Below are 24,456 nucleotides of genomic sequence, written 5' to 3'. Positions count from 1 at the left end.
GGAAATCTGTAGTCCAAACTATTGTCTACTCATGGCAAGGATGGGAACCTTCAGCTCTTCAGAAGTTTTTAGGATGCCATCAGTCGCAGTTAATATGATCAATGATCAGGCACCCATTTTAATCTTTCAAACCTCCATTTCTCATTTCTTGACAATGAAATTCTTGGTAATAATTGATCAGAAAGACACAAAGAGAATTCAGGTACATATAAATGCTCTATATGCTGCTTACAGTTTCTGTAGCTATAGGACACTTACTATCAATTTAAACACTTGAAGATAGCATCCAATAATGAAGTACATGTTCTGCAGTTGGGTTAATATCACATCGCTGCTGTATGTGTTGTGCCTTGGAAGTAAATGCCCTTTTGGAGCTTTTTAGGAATGGTCCTAGCACTAAAGAACACCTCTGATGTGCAAAAGCTTTCAAGTTCAGTTCAGCTTGACAAGACAAAAGATTCTGGTCTGAAATCCTGGAAAGCTGCTATTAGTGTAGTAAGTATTGACCTAGGCTGGCTGCTCATTTGACTTCATATAAGGCAGCTATGTAAAGAATATGAGTTTAACATATAGAACCGCTTCCACATGGGCCTATAGGTAACTAGCAGTATGGAGGTAATTCATTGGTTCTCAATAAACTGGCTCCCATATTTTCACCACTTAAGATTTATATGGTTTGCAGGACTTGTGTGGTTCAGCTTTCTCTATTTCTTTGGGTCCACAGACTCACGAATCGAGTGTATCCCTGATAGGCTGCAGTGTAGATACAAGTGTGCAATAAATCAGTTTTGTTTGAAGAGAACTAATATTAATAGCACAAAACGGTTCTACCTCGAGAGATGCTCACAGTAATCAGTGGTACTCAACCTGTGGGTCCCCAGATGTTTTGGCCTTCAACTCCCAGAAATCCTAACAGCTGATAAACTGGTTGGGATTTCTGGGAGTTGAAGACCAAACCACCCATGGGCCCACAGGTTGACAACCACTGCAGTAGATGAAGAGCTCAGATTTCATTACATCATCCAATCGGAAAAATACTCAAGAAATGCTCCTTTAAAACTACAAAATACTTTTAATTATGCATAAACAGGTGTTAGTTAAAAATCAAGTCTTACAAAGATCTACAGACAAAAATATTTTTTCTTTAAAAAGTCCACATTGAAAAAATGCCAAGGTGCTTAGACTTACAAGCTTTTTACAAATCAGAAATTCATCAGCCTTATAAATATATCTATTACTTCCAACCAAAAGATCAAGAGAAGAAAAAAAGAAATGTATCCAAATATTGTATATAGCAGTGGAGTCAGCGTTTATGATGAGCATTTTGCTGATTCATTTTGGAATTTACACTTCTATAACAAGCATTCCCATGTTAGCCCAACTGATGTGAAATGCCCCCAACTCTCTCAAGTGAAGACCACTGCATGTCACCTGTATTTTTCAAGATATACAGTTATAGATTATATAATAATCTGTTTCAGTAATTCTGTTGCTGAGTTTGAGTTGAGGACAATTGAACCTTACTTTCCTTAGGACACTTCTTTTTTTGATAGAATATATGTCACCCAAAATAGAATTTTACAAAATAAAGAGCCCACCCCCTCCCCCCAGCTCTCATAATGCTGCTGGTGATAGATTGATCCAAATATCTAGAGGGTAACATTTCAAAATCTATCATAGATAAGGCAAAAACATTGGGTTTGTTCATGTTATTGGATTGACTAAGGTTTCAATGCTTAATATTGCATTGAGACAAAACCTTAATGTTGTAGGCATGTCTTCAAAACTAACAAAAAGGGTACCTATAGCTCTTCACCAATGAAAATATAATAATTACTTCTTTTGACAGTATATAAACCATTTTATGGAATTTGCCTGATAAATCCATGGGTTTAGCTAATTTTCCCCTTAGACATAAACATCATTGTTTTTATTATATCTCAAGTCCTTTGAAACCATGCAGTGTGTTTCACTGAAAGAACCCCAAATGCTTTACTTCCTTCAAACCAAAATTGGCATAGTGATAGAAACTGTTTCCAGACATCCATCTTTGTGCAGGGCAGCACAGGTTACAAATGTGATGACATTTTCAGTAAGATACACATCAGTAGTAGAGAGACAGAACTCTCTACTCCTGCAAGCCAAGGCAGATTTGCTCCAGTTGTAGGTATTTGGAAGAGATCTTTGAGATCAACGACAGTTGAGCACAAGACACCATTGGAGAAAGGCACCTTTGCAGAGAGCATGGCCTGATGAAGTTTGTAACCATATCTATTGCATTAATGTTTAATGGGCTATAAGCATATAGACAGAGACAAATAATACATGTACAGGAGTAGGATGTGGAAGGATGAGTGGAACAGTGATAGTATGTACCCATTTGCCCAATAAACACTAGTACATCAGAAAAGTCAAGAATGTCTAGTGACATGGCAAGCAGTCCTTTAGATGGTTAGCAAGACATTCTGAGTTCCCAGAGTGTGAGCTTCATGAGCCCCAAGGCACGTTAATTTTGATTTTGTAGAATCATTGGCCAGAGTAAAATATTTTCCTGTTCACAATAAGTGGAGAGTTAAGTGCACAATTTTCTTCTGAAGGTCTGGAAGGAAAAAGAGGGCAAGGTTCTGCTAGCACCGGAATGCACTTGACAGAATGCCAGGCAGGCACCATAGTTGAAGTCAATATCCTGATATGAATAAGAAAAATGGTTTCTTGCTGGCAGCAACATTTTCTCAAAGAAAAGCACAGCTGAGTTCTATATTGAAGATGAAACCAGAGGGTCGGCCAAGACAGAAGATGCTCTGCGAGAAGAGCAAGAGGTGAGGGTTTCTTCCACAAAATGAGTCCTTGAAGCAGGTGGCTCTGGAGGCCCTTCCCTCGTGTCACAAGGCTCCCTGGAAGCACCCAGTCTTCAGCTAGTGCTTTCAAATATACCTCAGAGTATAAACTATTAAAGTGTAGACTCTGTGCCAAGAGGAACCATAGCATGCCATTCAAGATTAAGTTGAAAAGTTAAGTGCAAGCAACCAGTGCAGTCCAAAGAAGCAGCATTGCTCCTGATTCTTACAGGCGGAGGTGCGGCACAGCTTTTGTGACATCCCGGAAGAAGGGGTGGCTGAGAGCTGTCTTGGCTGAGATTCTCTTGTTAGGATCATAATGCAGCATTTGCTAAAGGGGAAAGGAAGATGAGTTATAATAACTGGCAGGAAACCCCACCCACCCCCAAATAGGATAAATCAATCACCTCCCTCTTCCAGACAAGAGCTGTGCCTCTCAGAACAAAGATATGATTCTATATCCAAATCAAGAGATGGGACAAAAACAAGACTACCAAGAAAAAATAATGATCCAAGAAACCTATCCCTTAGTTCTTTCTCTCTTGATGTCTTCTCTTCTCGCTTATACCATCCCTCTATCCACTCTGTTTTGTTCTCACCCCTTTCTCCTCCACCAGCCGCTTTTAAATAATATAATCAAGGTAAGATAGTTGCAGACAGGAAGGCATGTGTTATATACCTGATCAATGAAACCGCAGATGCCACAAATTGTTTTTTTAGGATCCTTGGCTCCGCTTGCAAAGTCAATCTTCTACAATTGATCTTTGCAGACTACATTTCTTGACTGAAAGTGGAGCAACAAAAGGGTGCCACCATTATCTTACACAGAAAAAATGTTCTGCTAAAGCTATTTGATAACGCTTAAGATAGCAGCCAGACTATTCTTTAGCCAGCCAAGGCTAAATTGATTGCATGGATTTTTAATCAATGACTATTGCTATATTTTTTTTTGTCAATTGTATATGTCTGGTTTTAAATATGCCATTGTATTTTAATGTTCATATACTGTATTTTATATGTGGCGTGGCATTATGTGTGCTATTTGTAAGCCACCCGAGCCCCTATGGGAGATGGTGGCGGGGTATAAATAAAAGATTATTATTATTATTATTATTATTATTATTTGAAGAATGAGTGAAGTATACAGGTAGAAATGCAAATAAAAATAAACGATTGTAAAATAAGAACCCATGGTTGGAACAGTCTTCCTTAACCTGATAATTCCCAGATGTACTAAATTACCACCATTCTCAGAAAACAATGCCATTATGGACTTTGTAGTCCATGTGGGAGGAAATCCAGGTTGAAAGGAAACTACTACAAAAGAGCAAAAAGACGCCTTTTGAAGGAGCCAGTTACAAAAGTGCTCCACCAGTGACAACGGGCATGCCATTCTCTATAATTTCCATCGTGTGGCACTACACTAATGGTTTAATCAAGGAGATAATATAACTGAACCAACCAAACAAGTTCAATCTTTAGTGTTCACAACAGCTAATATATTTTCAGCCCTGATGTTCTAAATGTTCTACTCAGTGCTGGCATTAAGAAAAAGGATTCAAACTTCAGAACATGCTACAAGGGCCAGGACTCTCAGTGAACGGAACAGATTCTGAAAGCTGTGATAAGTTTCTCCCAGGTTCTGTCCCGATCTCTAGGAAAGGGACACTTGAATGCGGATAAAATATGTAATCTTATAAAAGCAGCAGACTTTTTCTCAAATCTTACCACAGGAAACTACCATATATACTCGAGTATAAGCCGAGGCATCTAATTTTACCACAAAAACTGGGGAAAAGGATTGACTCAAGTTTAAGCTGAGAGTAGGAAATGCAGCAGCTACTGGTAAATTTCTCTCTCTCTCTCTCTCTCTCTCTCTCTCTATATATATATATATCAATAAAATTACATTAAATGAGGCTTTTGAAAGTTCAATGTTTTTGAATATTTATAGAAAACTGTAATTTAAGATAAGACTGGGTTGTTGTAGGTTTTTTCGGTCTATATGGCCATGTTCTAGAGGCATTTTCTCCTGACGTTTCGCCTGCATCTATGGCAAGCATCCTCAGAGTTAGTGAGGTCTGTTGGAACTAAGAAAAAGGGTTTCTGTATCTGTGGAATGACCAGGGTGGGACAAAGGACTCTTGTCTGTTGGAGCTAGGTGTCATCCGTAAACCAGATCAACAATTGGGTCACACCATCTACAGAAAACCCACACACACACAGATAGACATCTACATGAAAACTCCAACCATCACCCAAGTCAAAAAAGAAGCAGCATTAAAGCCTTGGCAGACCATGCAAAAAGAATCTGCAAACCCCACCTCCTCCAAGATGAACTGAACCACATAAACTGGGCTCTACAGGCCAATGGATACTCCACCTCAGACATCAGAAGAGCTGCAAGGCCAAGAACAAGCCACGAGAGTAAAGACGAAGATCCACCCAGAGGAAAAGTGTTCTTGCCATGCATCAAGGGAACCACTGACCGCATAGGGAAGCTGATAAGGAAACACAACATACAAACTATCTACAGACCCACCAAGAAAATCCAACAAATGCTACGTTCAAGAGGGACAAGAGGGATACTCTCGCTTCTGCACAAGTCTACCGGATACCATGCAGCTGTGGACAAGTCTACATAGGGACCACCAAACGCAGCATTGCCCAAACACGAATCAAGGAACATGAAAGGCACTGTAGACTACTTCAACCAGAGAAGTCAGCCATAGCAGAACACCTGATGAACCAACCTGGACACAGCATATTATTTGAGAACACAGAAATGCTGGACCACTCCAACAACCACCATGTCAGACTACACAGAGAAGCCATTGAAATCCACATGCATGTGGACAATTTCAACAGAAAGGAGGAAACCATGAAAATGAACAAAATCTGGCTACCAGTATTAAAAAACATTAAAATTGCAACAGCACAACAACAGAGAGGAAACAAACAAGAACATCTAATCACCTCTCAACAAAAGATTGCTCCCGGCTGTGCCAGGCCATCAAATGCTAATCAAGGTGGTCAGTTGAAACGTTCACACCTAGGTACAACGGACAAGAGTCCTTTGTCCCACCCTGGTCATTCCACAGATATATAAACCCATTTTTCCTAGTTCCAACAGACCTCACTACCTCTGAGGATGCTTGCCATAGATGCAAGTGAAATGTCAGGAGAAAATGCCTCTAGAACATGGCCATATAGCTAACCTACAACAACCTAGTGATTCCGGCCATGAAAGCCTTCGACAATACATTAAGATAAGACTGCCCAACTCTGATTAAACCATTTTTCTAACCTTATTGAATGTAACTGTGCAAATGTATCCTTCCAATAATAGAGCAAAATAAGACATGTAATAATGATAGAGTAAAATAATAAATGTAACAACAACAACAACCAGGGCATGGGCCTGTAGGGCAACTTGAAGCAAAACAACTACAGAAACGGCACGCATTATTCACCAATACATCACACAATAATAGAGTAAAATAATAAATAACCTTGACTTGAGTATAAACTGAGGGGGACTTTTTCGGCCTAAAAAAGGGCTGAAAAACTAGGTTAATACTTGAGTAAATCCAGTATTTCTTGACTCCTGAAGCTGAAAAGACACATATAATATGTGCTCTCATACAGCACTGGTTTATGTGAACTCATGGCAGAGCATTAACTTTACGCTTAGAAAGAATGGGACTTCACTGTGCTAAACACCCAAACCAATGCTGCACTTTCCCAGAGCAGAAGCGACTCTCCCTGCTTTGTTTTGAAACTCACCGCCAGAAGCTTCCTGCCTTCTTCATCCAAAGGCGGCACCACCTTGCTGAAATCCTGCCGGGCCCATTTGGGGAAGCTGGACTTGTAGTCAGGCATGGAAGTGACACCTGGCCATACAGTTTCATCAGGTGTGCCCAACGTGCGAAATATGCGGAACAGCTGGTCAATCTCCGAATCCCCAGGAAAAAGGGCTCTACGCGTTAGCTGTTTGACAGAAGAGCAGAGCAGAATTACCCTCAACAGTTCTTCCTTTCATTTCCAGATGATACACAATGAATGAGTTCAGTCCACCCAACCTGGTGTAACGTCAGAGTATGATGACACAGACCTAAAATAAATCCACATGCTGCCACAAAGCTAGATACATCATTTTTACATAGATTTGCTTCATTAACTTCATTTTTCACATAAATTAAAAATATATGACAACATCCAGCAGTCAGACCAGAAAAGCAGGGTAGAAAGCAATATATGGGTGTTCCCATAGGAGCTATGGTGATTATTTGAAGGTTAAGTACATACACTTACACTGAATACAGTAATAATGGTTCAATCAGTTACAAATTCCATGTTAAATTACAACTTTATGTCAGATGTTCACATTACTGTCCCTGTGCAGTAATGCACTACTCACACTACCGAAGCATAAAGTTGCAAATTTCACACAGTGGTTCTCAACCTGTGGGTCCCCAGATGTTTTGGCCTTCAACTCCCAGAAATCCTAACAGCTGGTAAAGTAGCTGGGATTTCTGGGAATTGTAGGCCAGAACACCTGGGGAACCACAGGTTGAGAACCACTGATTTAAAGTTTCTCATGTAATGACACAGCTCTTCACTATAACTGGAATCTTTACTCCTGTTAAGGGTGTATGCATTCTTTAAAAAGAATATTCCAGAATTGTTAAGGATATATTTTGGGGGGAAACACCCGACATATGTGATTGTATCTCCAACGGCTAAAACCCTCATGAAACTCAAAACAATGATCTGCAGGACAATAGAGATTCCAAATGATGAAGGAAGAGCATATAATGCAATACAGAAAGTTGTCATAAGAATCATTTCATGAGACAGTCCCTATATGACGCAGACTTCTGAATATGTGGTGTTTGTGTGTGAGACAATTTTGCATACACCCCTAGTGGAAAGAGTATTTCCCTAAAAGGAATGGTTCGGTTCTCAGAAGAGGAGTCCATAACAGACTTCTACTATCCCATGACCCCTTTTCTAGGCCATTTCTGCCCTAGGGAAAAGGTCACTTCCTCCCAGCTGAATTGATGCCAAGTCAACTGATCTTGTCAGGAGCTTTTCACAAGGCAAAGGGAAAGGATGTGGGGAGTGTTTGACTGGAGCCAGTCTACTTCACATCTAAGTTACTGAGTTCTCTGCACCATACATAAGTTAATGCAACACTATCATGTATTAAAGCACTGAAATGGTGCTAGGGATATTATTAATTTATATCCTGCTTTTCCCCCCATGGATGGGACTCAAAATGGTTAAAAAACAGAAATTACCTAATACAAGAGCACATCACCCCCCCCCCAAACAAAACAAATAAACAAAAACACATTGCATAAACCATATACATTAGAATAAAAATTGTGGCATTTATCATTAAAAATCCCTGGGCCTCTGAAGTTGTCCTAAAATTTTGAGATTTTAAAAATATTTGTTGCACAAATGCAATATTGCAAACAAGCCAGGCATATTTGTACAAATCCTTTTAATATTATCATTTTTGGTCCTGTAGTAAAATTTCAATTGGTTGGCCTTGAGGAAAAACAAAGGTGGGCAAACACAAATGGAAGAGACCACTACCGAAGCCTAAGATATAAAACTATATGGCTGACTTATACACTGCTATACTATTGGTTAAAGGCCTGGGCTGAATTGTACATAGCTCTCCTATCACCTGCATAGAAAGCAAGCGATCTCTGTGATTTTGGCAGGAATCATTTAAACCATTTACAGTTTGCATTATTTTAGTGCATATATTTGTGTATAAGTTGAGGCAGGTTTAAGGCCCAAAATTACAGATTTTGGTATGTGTTGTTGCATGCCTTCAAGTCATTGGCAACTTATAGTGACCAATGTAAACTTATCACAGGATTTTCTTGGAAACATTTATTCAAGGGAAGGTTTGCCTTTGTTTCCTCTTGAGACTGAATAGGGATTCAAAGCCTGGTCTCCAGAGCCTCAGTCTGAACACATAAAACCACTGCACTACGTTGGCTTTCTGATTTGATATGACACATGCATAAATCTGGTTGGTAGGCCAACATAACAAAAGGTGTATTTCCTTTATTTTAAAATACTATATTAACATCTGGATGGAGTGTAGCCTTGGTGTAACATCTATATCAATAAAAATGTAATGTTCCGTTTGTGGGATTAACATAACTCAAAAACCACTGGAAAAATTGACACCAAATTTGGACACTACACTCCTAACAGACCAACAAGTGACCATCACTCATAACCCCCCCCCCCAAAAAAAAACAGTGGAAAGGACTTAAAAACCCCAAAAAGCTAAATGATGAAAAGCTAAATGACGGCACAGAAAAAAGGGACGGAAGGAAGGGGAGGAAAAAAGAAAAAAAAAGAAAGGAAGGAGAGAAAGAGGGAGGGAAAGAAAGAAGGAAAGAAAAAAAGAAGGAAGCATGGAAGCGAAGGAAGGAAGGAAGGAAAGAAGTAGAGAAGGAAGAAAGGAGAGAAAGGAAATGAAAAAGGGGGAAGGAAAGGAAGAGTTAGAGAAGGAAGGAAAGAGAGGACAGAAAAAAGGAAAGGAAGGAAAGAGGGAGTGAAGGAAGGAAAGAAGCAGAAAAAGAGGGAAGGAAGGAAAGAAAAAGAGAGAAGGAAGGAAGCGAAAAGCAAAGGAAGGGGAGAGGTAGAGAAGGAAGAAAGAAGAGGAAGAGGAAGTAAAATAAAAAGGAGAAAGGAAAGAAAGAGGTAGAGAAGGAAGGAGAGAAGGATAGAAAAAAAGATGGAGCGAAAGAAAGAAGGAAAGATGCATAAAAAAGAGGGAGGGAAGGAAATAAGGGAAGAGAGAAAGAAGGCTGGTGGGTACAGCTAGTTAAATATAAAAAGGTTCAGCCTCCCTTATTCCCATTGAAATATAGCATACAGTACGTGGTATCTAAGTATTAACCAAGGCTTACCATGTTTAGCTTATAAGATCATATGGGATCTGATATCTTTAGGGTATTTAAGCCACCTCTGGTATTGGATGCATCTTATATTCATGTGTTGATTTATGAGTTGACCAAAACCTAAACAATTTGCCACCAGTAACCCATTTATACTTTCGAGGAAAGGAATTAGTCATATATCCAGCACCCATTGAGTTTTTCCTCAAGGAGCCCTTGTTCCACCACTGTCAGAAATGTGACGAAGAGGAAAGAGATGAGTGGGAAAGAGAGAGGATGACTCCAATGCCTGAGGCTCAAACAAAGATCTAAACACTTCCCCACCCTTTTAGCAAAGTAGTCCTCATAGCTGAGAAGGGAAGAAAAAGTATAACTGGTGCTCCTCTCAGTTGATGACAGGGTTGCCTTTCAGAAGCTTGGTGTGAGCAGAGTTGCAAAATTTCCCTTTCTTCTCTTCCCCTGCCCTCCGGTCAGATTTCTGATGGCAGTGGAGTAAGCACTGAGGAAAACTCAGTGGGCACTGAACATATGAAAGGCGGGGTAGAAATGTCATAAATAAATAAATAAATAAATAATACTCCAAAATCCAAAAGAATCTGAAATATGCAAACATTTCTGGTCTGAAGCATTAGTCAGATGAAGGAGGCAGAATTGTAAGTGAAGCCCTATTACAGGGGGAGATTTTGAATTGATAGATCTGGGTAAAGGTAAAGGTTTTCCCTGACATTGTCTAGGCATGTCCGAATTTTGGGGTGGGGGTGGGGGGTTGCTCATCTCCATTTCTAAGCTGAAGAGTAGGCACTTTCTGCAGACACCTCTTGGTCATGTGGCCAGCATGACTGCATGGAGTGCTGTTACCTTCCAAGCTGCGGACTCCGATCCACTGAGGATGCCAAGCCTGAGAAAGCTGCTCAGGTAGCTTTCTTGATCAAAACATAATTCCAGAGGGCTGAGATAGGTCACAAATACTCACAAAAATCCAGTGACGGCTAAAACATGGTTACTTGTCTCACACTCTTCATTTCCAGTGCAGTAGGTTCACATTTGCTGATCCTCTCTTCCCATGAGAGTATACTTTGGCTTTTAGACTGTTGCAAATTCAAGGTACTATTTATATTTGAGTATAAGCTGGATTTTTCAGCCTTTTTTAAGGCTGAAAATTCCCCCGGCGCGGCTTATACTCAAGTCAAGGTTATTTATTATTTTACACTGTTATTATTTTATTATTTTATTGTTTTACTCCATTTCTTATTATTACACTTACATTATTTTTACTCTATTATTATTTTTATTACATTTACATCATTTTACTCTAATATTATTTTTTACACTTATTTTACTCTCTTTATTATTATTGGAAGGATACATAAGCACATTTACATTGAAGGTGGTTAAAATGGTTTAATCAGAGTTGGACAGTCTTATCTTAAAGCTTTATGTAAATATTAAAAAACATTTAACTTACTGATGACTCAATTAATGTAATTTTATTGGTATCTGTTTTTATTTTGAAATTTACCAGGAGCTGCTGCGTTTCCCACTCTCGGCTTATACTTGCATACTTGTATCAATACGTTTTCACATTTTTCCCCATTTTTGTTATATTTGGGTCGGCATATACTTGAGTATATATGGTAAGCTATAATGTAAAGACATTAGTCAAATGTGCAACATTCCAGATACGTACCATCTCAGCAAATATGCAGCCCAGACTCCAGATATCTACAGCAGTTGAGTAATATTTGCAGCCAAGGAGGATTTCTGGAGCACGATACCAGAGGGTGACCACCTAGTAGGGAGAACAACACCAAACAAGAGTTCAATATTTCATCTCCTCTACAAATGTGCAATTAAGCTGTAAACTGCAGACAAATAGTTGCATCTTATTCTCTGCATTAGTACTACAACTCAAGCCTCTGAAGACAAAATGACATGGATGGAAATCAGACTGGAATGTACACAGTCATTCCTTAAATGCCTAAAGGCAAGCCTGTGTACACCTAGAACAACTAGATAAACAAGAGGCTTGGGTAAACAACAGGGTTATTCTCCTCAAGGTTATTCTGTCATTTGAGAAAAACACTGAATACAGATATAAAACTAAAACATTTTTTTAAAAATCTGAATTCAGATCAAGAAGTAAACCATGATTTTTGATCACTATTAGATTGATGTGGGAAATGTTCAAAATTTATGCCATTACATGCATTCATCAGACTTCGCTTTTCCACCAAAAAGAAAAGGTAATGAAGAGAGACACAGAGCAAAAACAAAAACAACTGCTATTTCCTAATTGGGAATGAGTATATGAGAAGCATGAGAAAATCCAGGAAAGGAGAGACACTCACTTCATGTGTGTAAGTCCTTACTGGCACCCCAAAAGCACGGGCAAGTCCAAAGTCAGCCAGTTTTATTGCTCCCTCGGCATTGATCAGGAGGTTCTGTGGCTTCAGGTCACGGTGAAGCACGCGATGGGAGTGGCAGAAGGCAAGGCCCTGCAGCAGCTGGAACAGATAGCTCTAAGGGAAGAGAGATAAAGGAAGGCTAAGGAGACAACTTCACAAAGCAAGCAAATTCCCAGTTTTCAATGTGGCCTCAGAAAAACCAAAGTTAGGATCCAAATGAGCAGAAAACACCCATAAGCAGAGCCAGAAAGATTTCCCTGTCCAGATAGCTCCTCCAATAAGACATATCTTTCTCTCCCTCTCCACTAGCCTTATGCGCCACCCAAAACTTTGTTTCAGAGGCCTTCTTAACCCCCATAACAGTTAGAAGCTAGCAAGAGGAACCACTTCTTCCTGGGTTCAACTAAGAAAAGTGGTATACACTGAGGTTTGGTGTCAGGACCCCTCTGTGGATACCAAAATATTCAAGTCTCATTATCTATCACAGTGTGACAGATAATGACATCAATTATATAAGACAAAAAAAATCAAGGTTTGCTTTCTAAGATTAAAAAAATGTTTTCAAGATGTAGATGGTTGCATCAGTGAATACAGAAATCATGAATCCTGAGATCAACTGTACTCAATTGGACCCTGGTCCATTACAAGTCGTTCTCTCTTTTGCAGAGATCACAGCAAGCTTTTGTTATGATTACATTAATTGAATCACTGCATTTTGAAATTAATTTAACAATGGGTTGGGATTTAGGTCACCTGTTCAAACCTATTTAATCTCTCTTAAATGCTATGCCTAAAAGAGGAGAAATGGTGCCAATGTGCTTCTTTCTACTAAATTTGCATCTTGTTATTTTGAATTACTTGAGAGGTTTTGAATCATCTGAAGTATTTATTTATTTACAGTACCTATTTATTTACTCACATCTACTTTCGAACCGCTAGATAGGCGAAAGGCCAGAAGCTCACCCAGACCCGGGCTTCAAACTGGCAGAAGCATGGGAGCTAGAGTTTTAAGGTAGATAATACTTTGTGAGTTCTGCTAAGCCCCATGAAAAAGGATATCCAAATGACTGGAAAACCTTCCCATTCCAGTTGACCCTTAGATAGACATAGATGTGAGTGGTATCTGCCATTCAAAGGCTGAGCAAGTATTTGCTTCTCCATGCCTTAGCTATCCTTTGCCTCCTCAGCTACTCACCTTAATAAGGGGTAGCTCTACACCACTAATTGAAGATGAAGAATCCATGAACTTCTTTAGGTCCTGATGCAGAAACTCAAAGACCAAGTACAGCTTGTTTTCTGTATGGATCACATCCAGAAGCCTGAAGAGTCAAGAAGGAGAGAAGATGGATGAATGAACAAAGAAATGAGAAGTTTGATAGAGGAGAGGGGGGAGGTGACTGGTACACTGTAAACACTAGTCCAGAGGATAAAATCAAAATAATCAGGAAGCCATTACACCTCGATTTTTAGTATTACACCCATTAAATAGCCTTCCTTCATCTCCTTATGGTTTTAAACACATTCTTCTCTGAAAGCTCCAGTGCTTGACAGGTCTTGTAAGGCAGCCCTTCTTAACTTTTTCTTAACTCCTTTCTTCCCAAGAAAAAAATTGTAACCTCTTTTGCACCCAAGAAATATTTACACAAAAAGGGTATATGGGTATATAAAATAGTTATACAAATCAAACATTTACTGATAATATGTAAGCATTTACAAGGCTTGCTAAACAGGCTGATTTTCCTTTTTGGGGAGTACAGCTGAAGCATCTTCTCCAGAGTCCATTATAAACACTGCATTGTTACTAACATATTTGTGTAAATGAGTGGTGGTCAGAAAACTTTCATTGTTGCCAAATTTTTCAGGACATCAACACTGAGCTAAGGGGACCAACATTTTAAGAAGCACTGTTGTAGATGAAAAGCCATTAGACTGCCATATCCCATGGCCTTGCTTACATTAGGTTGGGAACTTTTTGCCTTCCAAATGTTTCAGTCTACAGCTCCCATCATTTGTTACAATGTTTAAAAGCAATGCTTTTGGGTTTGAAACATTCAAAAACCAATTTACTAGTGCCTTGAAAGATCTCACCAGCTACTGCAAAGATATACACCTGAAGCCTAACCCTGCCAAGACACAAGTGTGTGCTTTCCACATACGTAACTGAAGGAAATTGAAAGTTACCTGGGAAGGTCAAGAATGTGAACACTGTTTCCATCCTAAATATCTTAGTGTCACCTTAGATCCAACACTAACATTTAGGAAACATTGTATGAACACCAAGCACAAAGTAACTGCATGCAATAACATCCTGAGGAAACTTACTGGCACCACATGGGGAGCAGATCCAAAATTAATGAGAACATCAGCCCTGGCCTTGTCTTACTCAACTGCCAAGTATGCTTGCTCCGTCTGGCACAAATCTGCCCACACGAAGCAGGTGAATATAGCACTGAACAAAACATGTAGACTAATCACAGGCTGTCTTAAAGCTGGACGTGTTGATATATCCTACAAGGTAGCTTGTAGAATATATTCCCCCCCCCCCCCGTCTCAAATCCAGGAAGTTGCTGCTAACTGAGAGAGACATAAGGTTGAACACTGTGAAAGCCACCCACTGCATGGCTACCAGCCTCCTCCCAGTAGACGCAAATCAAGGAAAAGCTTTATGAGAATCACCACTCCTCTTAATGTTCTCCCAGCAACAGCAAGAGTATCCCTCTGGGCAGCTAAACCAGAAAACCCCAAATGGATGGCCCCCCCGCGAGGGTCTTCCTCCAAGGGCAAACCAAGAATGGGCAACTTGGAAGTCCCTGAACACACTCAAAAATAGAATGGGAAAATCAAAAGACAACCTGGAAAAATGCCACTATCTAAAAGAATCCTCCACCTTGTGCAACTGTGTGGCAGAAGAAACAACTCCCCATATGCATGACTGTCCACAGTATCCTGCCTCATGTATAGAGGAAAAAATGTTTAAAGCTACAATGTGATCGCTGTTGCCCGTTTTTGGTCAAAGAATATTTCACCACTTCTATTCCCTCTATTTTTATCAATTTTATACTTATTTATGCAATGCTTGTGACACAAAATAAACAAAAACGATTCTTAAAATTGGCCTTGCTAGTGTGAATTTTGTGAGGTGAAGCTCGAAGTGTTTAAAGCACCAAACATTACTCATCTTTCAACTTCAATTGTTTCCTTGACAAATATAGCAGAGCTCTCCCACCACCCCACAGATGGGATTCCTAACACAAGTCCCTCTTTCCCAGTTTTAGTTCAAGCACCTACTTGACAATGTTGGGATGGTTCAGTTCCTTTAGCAGTGAGATTTCCCGGATGGCTGTGCTTGGGACTCCCTCCGTTTCCCTGGAAGCAAACAGGAAAGACAAGGTGAGAAGGGAGGGGATGGAACTACAGGGCTGAATGACATATGGTTTTGCTCCAGGTCGTCTATCCTTAAATTATCACATAGTATGACTGAACAAAAAAAAAAAACACCATACATACATATTGTTAACAACTGGAAAACTCTTTCTAAAAGAACAAGCCACATTTTTTTCCAAAAACACAATTATTCCACCAGCAGCAGCAGCACCAAACGAAGCACCTTGTAAAGCAAATGACTCAAGTATATTCAGCTTGAGATGCAATAACTGGCTTATGCTCACTCAAGAAAAATCACTTTGCACAACTAAAGCAGCTCCAAGCAGAGGCAAGAAGTATCCCAACTTGTTGAAAGGTATGGAAATTCAGATCCCACAGATCAAGTTTGGTGCAAGCCATGATTGTGTTTTCCTTTACATAGGTTCTCACTCCAAAAGCAATTCAGTCACTAGCTACCCTATGAAACCCAAGCAACAAAGAAAATTCCTTTTCTCCAGCACTGCCTGCCATTCCTGCAATGGAGGTCAAAAATATATTTATATTTCTACCTTTGATAGCAATTACAGTCCTCCTTTCAACATGCTGTGGCCCATTCTATGGAAACCTGGGATTTGTATAGTAAGGAGGTGTTTACAATTATCTCCGCTAGTTCTGGTTTGAGACCAGGCTTCAAACTCCTGCTCAGCCCTGATAGAAACCCACTGGGCAAGGCACAGCCCTACAGTTAAATAAATGCCCACATTAGCTGCTTTATTTATTTATTTAGGACATTTATATGCTGCCCTTCTCACCCTGAAGGGGAATCAGAGCGGCTTACAAGGTATATATACCTACAATATATTATATTATTAGCATAGTACAATATCAGTTTTAAATATTGCTATATTGTACTATACCAATTATATTGTAATATTATTAGTAATATAAATATATAATCATAATATCATATTATTATTAGTGGTATTATATTGCATTACATTATAATATTATAATTATTATATGTATATACAATATATTTTATTATATTATTAGAATAGCACAGGAGACAAAGTGGAACTGTCCCCTCCCCCCCTCTTTCACTCTGGCCCAGAGCAGCAGTTGTGCTGGGGGGGGGGGGTCTCCAGCTGATGGCATATACAGGAGACAAGGTGATGCTGTCCCCTGGCCTCCCCTGAGGCTTTGACCTAGATTATATGTCAGTGTGGACTCAGATTACCCAGTTCAAAGCAGACATTGTGGGATTTTTTTGCCTTGATATTGTGGGTTATGTGGCTGTGTGGAAGGGCGCTCAGTCTCAGAGGAAGACAACAGCAAACCCCCTCTGAACAAATCTTGCCAAGAAAACCCCACAATAGAGTCATCTTCGGTCCATGACTGAAACTTAGTTGAAGACAAACAAATGTGAGGGAATATTCAACTAAATCCAAATCCCAAAGATACCTCACCCAAGACCAGAACTTTGTAAGGTGGCAACATGACAGCTAACACAGTCCAAAGCTGAGCGTCCCTTTTCCGAAATGCCCAGAACAAGATGTGTTTTAGATTTTGGAATACCTTTATTTGTATACACACAGCAAAGGAGATAACTTGGAAGATTGATCCAAATCTACACACTACATTCATACACGTGATTGTACACACAATCTGACACTAACCTTGTACACCAGTGGTCCTCAACTTGTGGGTCCCCAAGTGTTTTGGCCTATAACTCCCAGAGATCCCAGCCAGTTTACCAGCTGTGAGGATTTCTGGGAGTTGAAGGCCAAAACATCTGGGGACCCACTGGTTGAGAAACACTGTTGTACACAATATTTTAGTAATTTTGTTTATGGAACCAAAGTTTGTGTACAATGAACTATCAGAAAGCAAAGGTGTTGCCACTTCAGCCACTCCCTTGGGGACAACTTTGGGGTGTTTTGGAATTCCAGATAAGGGAGCCCAAACGGTATCAAACTTCTATATCATAGATACCACTTTCTCTCACCCATCAGCTGCCTACATAATCAAAACAGTCTTGCCAACTTAAGTCTACTGAGGTAACCCAGGGTGCATCTACACCAGGCATGGGGCAACTCCGGCCCTTCAGGTGTTTTGGACTACAACTCCCACAATTCCTAACAGCCTACGACTTTTACGCCAATGGTTCTCAACCTGTGGGTCCCCAGATGTTTTGGCCTTCAACTTCCAGAAATCCTAACAGCTGGTAAACTGGCTGGGAATTCTGGGAGTTTCCGGGGACCCACAGGTTGAGAGCCACTGTTCCACGCCCTTCCTGGGACTCTTGGCCCAGGCCAAAGGCGGGGAAGCCTCCTCAAGCCCCTCCCCAACAGACTCCGGAGCAAGCCTGCCCTCGAAGGACCGCGCCCACGGCGTGCACGTGTGCCTGCGCACTCACGTGTCCAGGCGGATCTTCTTCAGGGCCACCACTTCGCCCGTGATTTTGTTCTTCGCCTTGTAGACCACCCCGTAGGTGCCCTCGCCGATCTTCTCCACTTTCTGGAAGTTCTCCATGGGCGGCGCTCGGGGAGGATCCCAGGGTGGCGGGGGAGGGGGGGCGGCTTTCTCCGCAGAGTGGCTTCCTCGCCGGCCCTTGCTTTCCGGCTTCCTCCCTCTCTCCCTTCTTTCCGCGCGCTTTCTTTTCCCGCGCGCCAGGCTCCTCCACTCGGAAGGGGCGGGACAATTGCCAAAGCTTCACAAGGCCCGGCCCCTTCCCTCCCTCCCGCCACGCGACTTCCCGCGTTCTCCTAGCCCCGCCCCTCCTCACGTCCTATTGGCTTCGGTGCCTGTGACGTAGCAGGTTTGTGAGGGGCGGGAAGAAGAGACAGAGAAGGAAAAAGGGAAGGAAGAAGGCGGGAAATCTGGCTCAAAGGGGACCGGGGAGAAGGTTAGGGTAGCAGAGTTTCTGGTATTTAGCCTGCAAATCAGTGTGTGCGGGTGTGTATATCTTCAATATAAATAAAAATGTAATGTTTGTTTGTGGGATTAACATAACTCAAAACCCACTGGACGAATTGACACCAAATTTGGACGCAAGACACCTATCATGCCAACGAGTGACCATCACTCATAATAACACTGAAAAACACAGCAGAAGAGACTTAGAAAGCAAAAAAATTAAAAATTCATTATAACGCATGCGCAAAACCACACACACACATATATACATCCACACACACAAACACGTATATACTAGGGCTGGGTAACCACGGAAAAATTTGTTTCTAAACTCGATTCGTTTTTAGGGGGTTTTTGCGTTTCGTTTTTTAAAAGAATTCCGAAATTTTTCTTTAAAAAAGTTCAAAATATACAACATTTCGTCAATTACGAAACAATTACGAATCGATTCGTTAATGGCGGACGCAATTGCGCAACATGCAAAAAAAAAAAACCCTCCAAATGGGACAGGGAGAACTTCTGAAGCTTCCCTCTCCCTCTGTTGTTGACTGTTGGTGTGATAATTTATTTTTTATCACTGATAAAACAAACAACATCCCTAAAACTTGCACCAGACATATGGAAATAATAATGAAACAATTTCAAAACGATTTTGAACCAATTACGAAATAAATTGAAAAATTCATTTCAATTTTTAGTTGCTCCTGCATGGCTCAATATCGGATCGTAAGCTAATTTAAATACGAATCAATAACGAATTACGAAATTAACGAACGAAACCGCCCAGCCCTAGTATATACACATATACACAAATATACACACACACAAAGCACATATGCACCAACTGGGCCACAGCAACGTGTGGCAGGGGACAGCTAATGTTCATTTGTGGGATTAACATAACACAAAAACCACTGGACGAATTGACACGAACTTTGGACACTATACCCCTAACAAACCAACGAGTGACCATCACTCATAACCGCCCCCTCCCCCCCAAAAAAAAACAGTGGAAAAGACTTTAAAACCCTAAAAAACTAAATAATGAAAAGCTAAATGACGATACAGAAAAAAAGGGAGGGAAGGAAGGGGAGAGAGAAAGGAAAGAAGAAAGGAAAAAGTAAGGGGGAAAAGAGGGAGGGAAAGAGAAGGAAAGAGAGAAGGAAGCATGGAAGCAAAGAGCGCAGGAAGGAAGGAAAGAAGTAGAGATGGAAGAAAGGGGAGAAAGAGAAAGGAAAAGAAAAAGGGGTAAGGAAAGAAAGGTAGAGAAGGAATGTGAGAAGGACAGAAAAAAGGAAAGGAAGGAAAGAGGGAAGGAAGGAAGGAAGGAAGCAGAAAAAGGGAAAGAAGGAAAGAGAGAAGGAAGGAAGTTAAAAGCAAAGGAAGGAAAGAGGTAGAGAAGGAAGAAAGGAGAGAAAGAGGAAGGAAAAGGAGAGAAAGGAAGGAAAAGGAAAGAAAGAGGTAGAGAAGGAAGGAAGGAGAAAAGGACAGAGAAAAGGAAAGAAAGAGGAAGCGAAGGAAGGAGGGAAAGAAGCATAAAAAGAAGGAGGGAAGGAACGAAGGGAAGAGAGAAGGAAGGATAGAAGCAAAGAGTTAAGGAAGGAAGGAAAGGTAGAGAAGGAAGAAAGGAGAGAAAGAGGAAAGAAAACAAAAACCACTGGGTGAATTGACATCTAATGGGGACACAATACACCTATCAGGCCAATGAGTGACCATCACTCATAAAAACACTGAAAAAAGACAGCAGAAGAGACTTAAAAAGCAAAAAAATAAAAATGCATTACAAAACATGCACAAAATCACACACACATATATATATATACACACAAACACACATATATACACATATACACAAATATATACACACACAAAACACATATACACAGACTGGGCCACAGCAATGTGTGGCAGGGGACAGCTAGTATCTTTATAAAATATCAGCGTGTATGTTTGTGCATGCAAAACTTGAAAAGTAGACGCCCGAATGACTTGAAATTTTAAAACAGAGTTACTATCCAATACACGTGTGTTTTAATAGTAAAATGAAATTATTACAACGGTTGCATTCAAAAATACACATGTGTTTTAACAGTAAAACTAGCTGTCCTTTTACCTCATCAGTTTAAGAAATAACCTATCACAGATCAGGTAGATGGCATAACCAATCACTGCACACCTTTCCTTTTACCTCAGCAGTGTAGGAAAAAACCAACCAATCACAGAACAGATGACATTTCACCTCAGTAGTTTAAGAAATCTTTCCTTTTTTTGAAGCATTTGTAAAATTTAATAAAACTGGATTAAAAAAAAGAAATGAAAGCTGAGCTGTGATTGGTTGCTATTGGGGTACAACTCATTACCCTTCGGGATGAGAAGGGCGGCATATAAATGTGGTAAATAAATAAATAAATACTGAAAAATGTGGCTTTGCAATGTTTTATATTTAACATATTGTTTTATACAAGACACTGCCATAGCCCATTGCTATGAAATACTGGGATCTATAGTTTTACATGGTATTTTGCCTTCTCTGCCAAAGAGTGCCAAACTCCAACTCCCAGGATTCCACAGTATTGAGCCATAGCAGTTCAAGCCATCTGTCAGGGGTGATTTGAATGCAACATTCCTGCTTCTTGGCAGAATGGGGTTGGACTGGATGGCCCATGAGGTCTCTTCCAACTCTTTGATTCTATGATTCTAAGTGGGATCAGACAGCATTACTTCTACAGTGTAGATGCACCCAAAGGTTTGTGCTACAACTTTTTTTCTCTCGTTCTCTAAGGTGCATCAGGATCCCTTTGCTCCCTGAACATTACATGTGATCAAAATGTACAACATAAGTGACTAACATTAGAGAAAACCCATGTGGGAAGCCTGGGAGATAAATGGTTCTTCCGTTAATTCCATTAAGGCATCACACTCTAACTGAAAAGTGTAAAATCTCTTACAGCAAATCAATAAAAATACCAATATCTATTGGCACCTGAAAGATACAACTTCTTCAAGGGAGTAAACCCCACTGACCATGCTGAAAAACCTGTCACTAATATTTTTTTAAAAAAAATCAGAAGATTTTCCCATTAAAAATCATGAATTATATCTTACGGAAGCTTATTCATGGGGGACGCCTCATTTACGCTTTTGAGAGTTAGTTCTGGATACAGATATTTTATGGTTTTAAATTTCAGGAACTAATGTCCATGTCATCAGATGAAGCATTACTGTTGGCATATTGTTGGTTTGCACCCATAAATGTTCACAGCCAGATGGGAATAAAGCACCCACTTCTTCTTAGCCAACCGCAGCTGTCAATTTCACATCTTTTAATTGGACCGAAGCAAAAAGCCGCCGACTTTTTAGAAAAAGTGTGTTACGGTAGCTGTTGCAATAAATGACTTTTTGGAAAAACCGTTGGAATGTGACCTTTCTAGCCATCTGCAAATCACAATCAGAGGATAAAATTAGAAAACATGGAATTCACATTGCAACACCCACTCTAGAATAGAATCATAGAATTGGAAGAGACCTCGTGGGCCATCCAGTCCAATGCCCTGCTAAGAAGCAGGAAAATCACATTCAAAGCACCCCCGATAGATGACCACCCAGCCTCTGTTTTAAAGCCTCCGAAGGAGGAGGCTCCATCACACTCCAGGGCAGAGAGTTCCACTGCTGAACAGCTCTCATAGTCAGGAAGTTCTACCTAATGTTCAGATGGAATCTCTTTTCTCATAGTTTGAAGCCATTGTTCCATGTCCTAGTCTCCAGGGAAGCAGAAAATAAGCCTGCTTCCTCCTCCCTATGACGTCCCTTCACGTATTTATACATGGCTATCTGACCAGTAAAAAGCATACTGAGAAAAGTGTCGGGAAGAACAGTTGAATAGGAGTTTTCTCCATCTCTATCAAACACCAACTCCTGGTTAGCTGACCATAGTTGATATGTCATAAAGGACGAGAGTTTTCTATTTACAGTATTATGGAAATAGTTTGTAACCGTGGGTTCAGGGACCCAGCGTATCTAGGCTCCAAAGGTTCAAATTGACACAAGCAGGGTGAAGGCAAAGATCAGGGGTTTATTCACTAAACTGGACGTCAAAGAGACATAAAACAATAGATACATATAGAGACATTTATAGAGACTTGTCAGATATTCAAATAATGGACTCTTCAGGGGCTGATTGGTGCAAGTTATGCTGCATGCACAGATTGGTGGAGGTGTGCCATCTGTCGCTGCAGCTGATTGGTTCCCTGGTCCAGCGGGAATTTTAATTTTTTTATTGCTCAGTTGGAAGCCTGTAGCCATTTTCCGTGTCCACTTCCACTAGGCGCTTAAGGAAAGAAATGCAGGTAAGGTTCGGGGCTAATGGGCTTTGATGGGTTTAATCTTGTCAGCCAGGATTTCACAATGGATCCTGGCTCAGTAAAGAATGAGTGCTGAAACACCTTGATGGGTTCCCAAGGAGAGATAAAGGCAGAGCGCTGGGTGACTCATTGACCTTTCGTACTGGGCAAGGATTAATTAATTGTTAGATGGAGGGATTCAGTGTTGGCCCAGAAAGGTGGGTATTGGGTGATTGTGTCAGTCGCTCAGAGGATTAAGGAGATTAGCCCTGTATATGAGGTCATCAGCCAACAGGACCTTCCTTGGCCATTAGATCAGACCCCTTCGGATTGTGGATTTTTTGGGGTCCAAGTTTTCAATGCCAACAGTAAGCCCTCAAGAGAACCAGACAGTTGTGATCTTGATATAGGTCACAAATTTAGAAGATCAAACTTCTTGAGATAATGATAATTTAACAGTTTTATACTTGGGCCCCCCTCTTAATTTTTTGTTCTCATAGAACAGAGATGGGTATCATGTAGGCCTCCAGATGATATTGGACTGCAAGTCCCAGCTGTCCTAATATCACTCCTTACTTAGGCGATTCCTCATTGTCCTAGTATGATGGTCTTCCAAGTGTAAGGTCTTGGCGGCAGATATGTAGGTGATTGTTGAACCCTATTCTTGACCCACATGTTCTCCCCCAGTGAGGGCATTGGTTTCCAGGTGGATGGTAGTCCTGCTCAGGGTTGGCTTGACACACCTTCCTCTTGGCATGTTTCTTCCTTTCGCCCTCCATTTCGCCCAGTGCTTCTTCGAATTCCACAGCTGATCTCCAGTTAGAACGTTAAAGGGCCAGGGCTTCCCAGTTCTCAGTGTCGATGCCACAGTTTTGAAGGTTGGCTTTTCCTGTCCACCAACATTACGTTTTCCATTCTTGAATTGGGAATATAGTATCTGCTTTGGGAAATGATGATTGGGCATTTGGATAACATAGCCAGTCCAGTGGAGTTGATGGCATAGGAGCATCACTTCAGTGCTGGTGGTCTTTGCTTCTACAAGCACGCTAACATTTGTCCGTCTGTCTTCCCAAGAGATTTGCAGGATTTCCCAGAGTCAATGCTGATGGAATCGTTCCAGGAGTTGAGTGTGACGTCTGTAAGCAGTCCACGTTTCGCAGTCAATGTAACTCCAGAGGTGAGCGGTTATTGGAGGTACAGTCCAAAACCTATGACAATACTTGCTCAAGTGCTTCCAGATGCATTTATACTGTAGAATGAATGCAGTTTGATACTACTTTAACATGGCTCGTTGCTATGAAATCACTGGAACTTAAGATTGGTGAGGCATGAGCACTTTTTGACAGAGACAGCTAGAAATCTTGTTAAACTACAACTCTCATGAATCCATTGTATTGAGGCATGGTAATTAATTGAAGTTGATTGCATTCACTATACAGTGTAGATGCACCATGACTTAAGGAAAGGGGAGCATAGGTGACATGCCTCTCATTCATGCCACTGTCTGGCTATTGAGCAAATTTGTGGTCCCCAAATACACTGCCCCTTCTTTTTTTTCCAGCCAGTGTGGTGTTGTAGTTTGGGTATTGGACTGACTCTGGAGATTACGGTTCAAATGCCTACTCAGCTGTGCCGGAAAACCCAACAGGTGACCTTGGAC

At 40.7% G+C, this 24,456-nt stretch overlaps 1 protein-coding gene across 1 annotated transcript; it reads right to left on the bottom strand.

Annotated features, from left to right (window-relative positions):
- Positions 1 to 1,052: 1,052 nt before the first annotated feature.
- CDK2 (cyclin dependent kinase 2) lies at positions 1,053 to 18,255 on the bottom strand. Its single transcript, XM_060763890.2, has 7 exons — positions 17,957 to 18,255; positions 15,466 to 15,543; positions 13,373 to 13,496; positions 12,121 to 12,291; positions 11,460 to 11,561; positions 6,624 to 6,827; positions 1,053 to 3,168 (listed from the first exon to the last, which is right to left on the bottom strand). Exons 1-7 carry the CDS (start codon positions 18,070 to 18,072, stop codon positions 3,064 to 3,066), a joined length of 900 nt encoding a protein of 299 aa, XP_060619873.1. The 5' UTR covers positions 18,073 to 18,255; the 3' UTR covers positions 1,053 to 3,063.
- Between the last annotated feature and the right edge of the window lie 6,201 nt (positions 18,256 to 24,456).

The sequence above is a fragment of the Anolis sagrei genome, chromosome 2 (genome assembly GCF_037176765.1).
Source record: "Anolis sagrei isolate rAnoSag1 chromosome 2, rAnoSag1.mat, whole genome shotgun sequence".
Lineage (NCBI taxonomy): Eukaryota > Metazoa > Chordata > Lepidosauria > Squamata > Dactyloidae > Anolis > Anolis sagrei.
The sequence above is the reverse complement of the archived record's forward strand: the minus strand, read 5'-3'. Positions and strand labels throughout refer to the sequence as shown.

Excerpts from the sequence above, each read along its gene's own strand:
- CDK2 (XM_060763890.2), bottom strand. The coding sequence starts at position 18,072 with ATGGAGAACTTCCAGAAAGTGGAGAAGATCGGCGAGGGCACCTACGGG. Across the intron at positions 12,292-13,372 it reads TAGAGCTACCCCTTATTAAG|AGCTATCTGTTCCAGCTGCT; the intron begins GTGAGTAGCTGA and ends CTCTTCCCTTAG. Across the intron at positions 6,828-11,459 it reads GCTGCATATTTGCTGAGATG|CTAACGCGTAGAGCCCTTTT; the intron begins GTACGTATCTGG and ends TCTGTCAAACAG.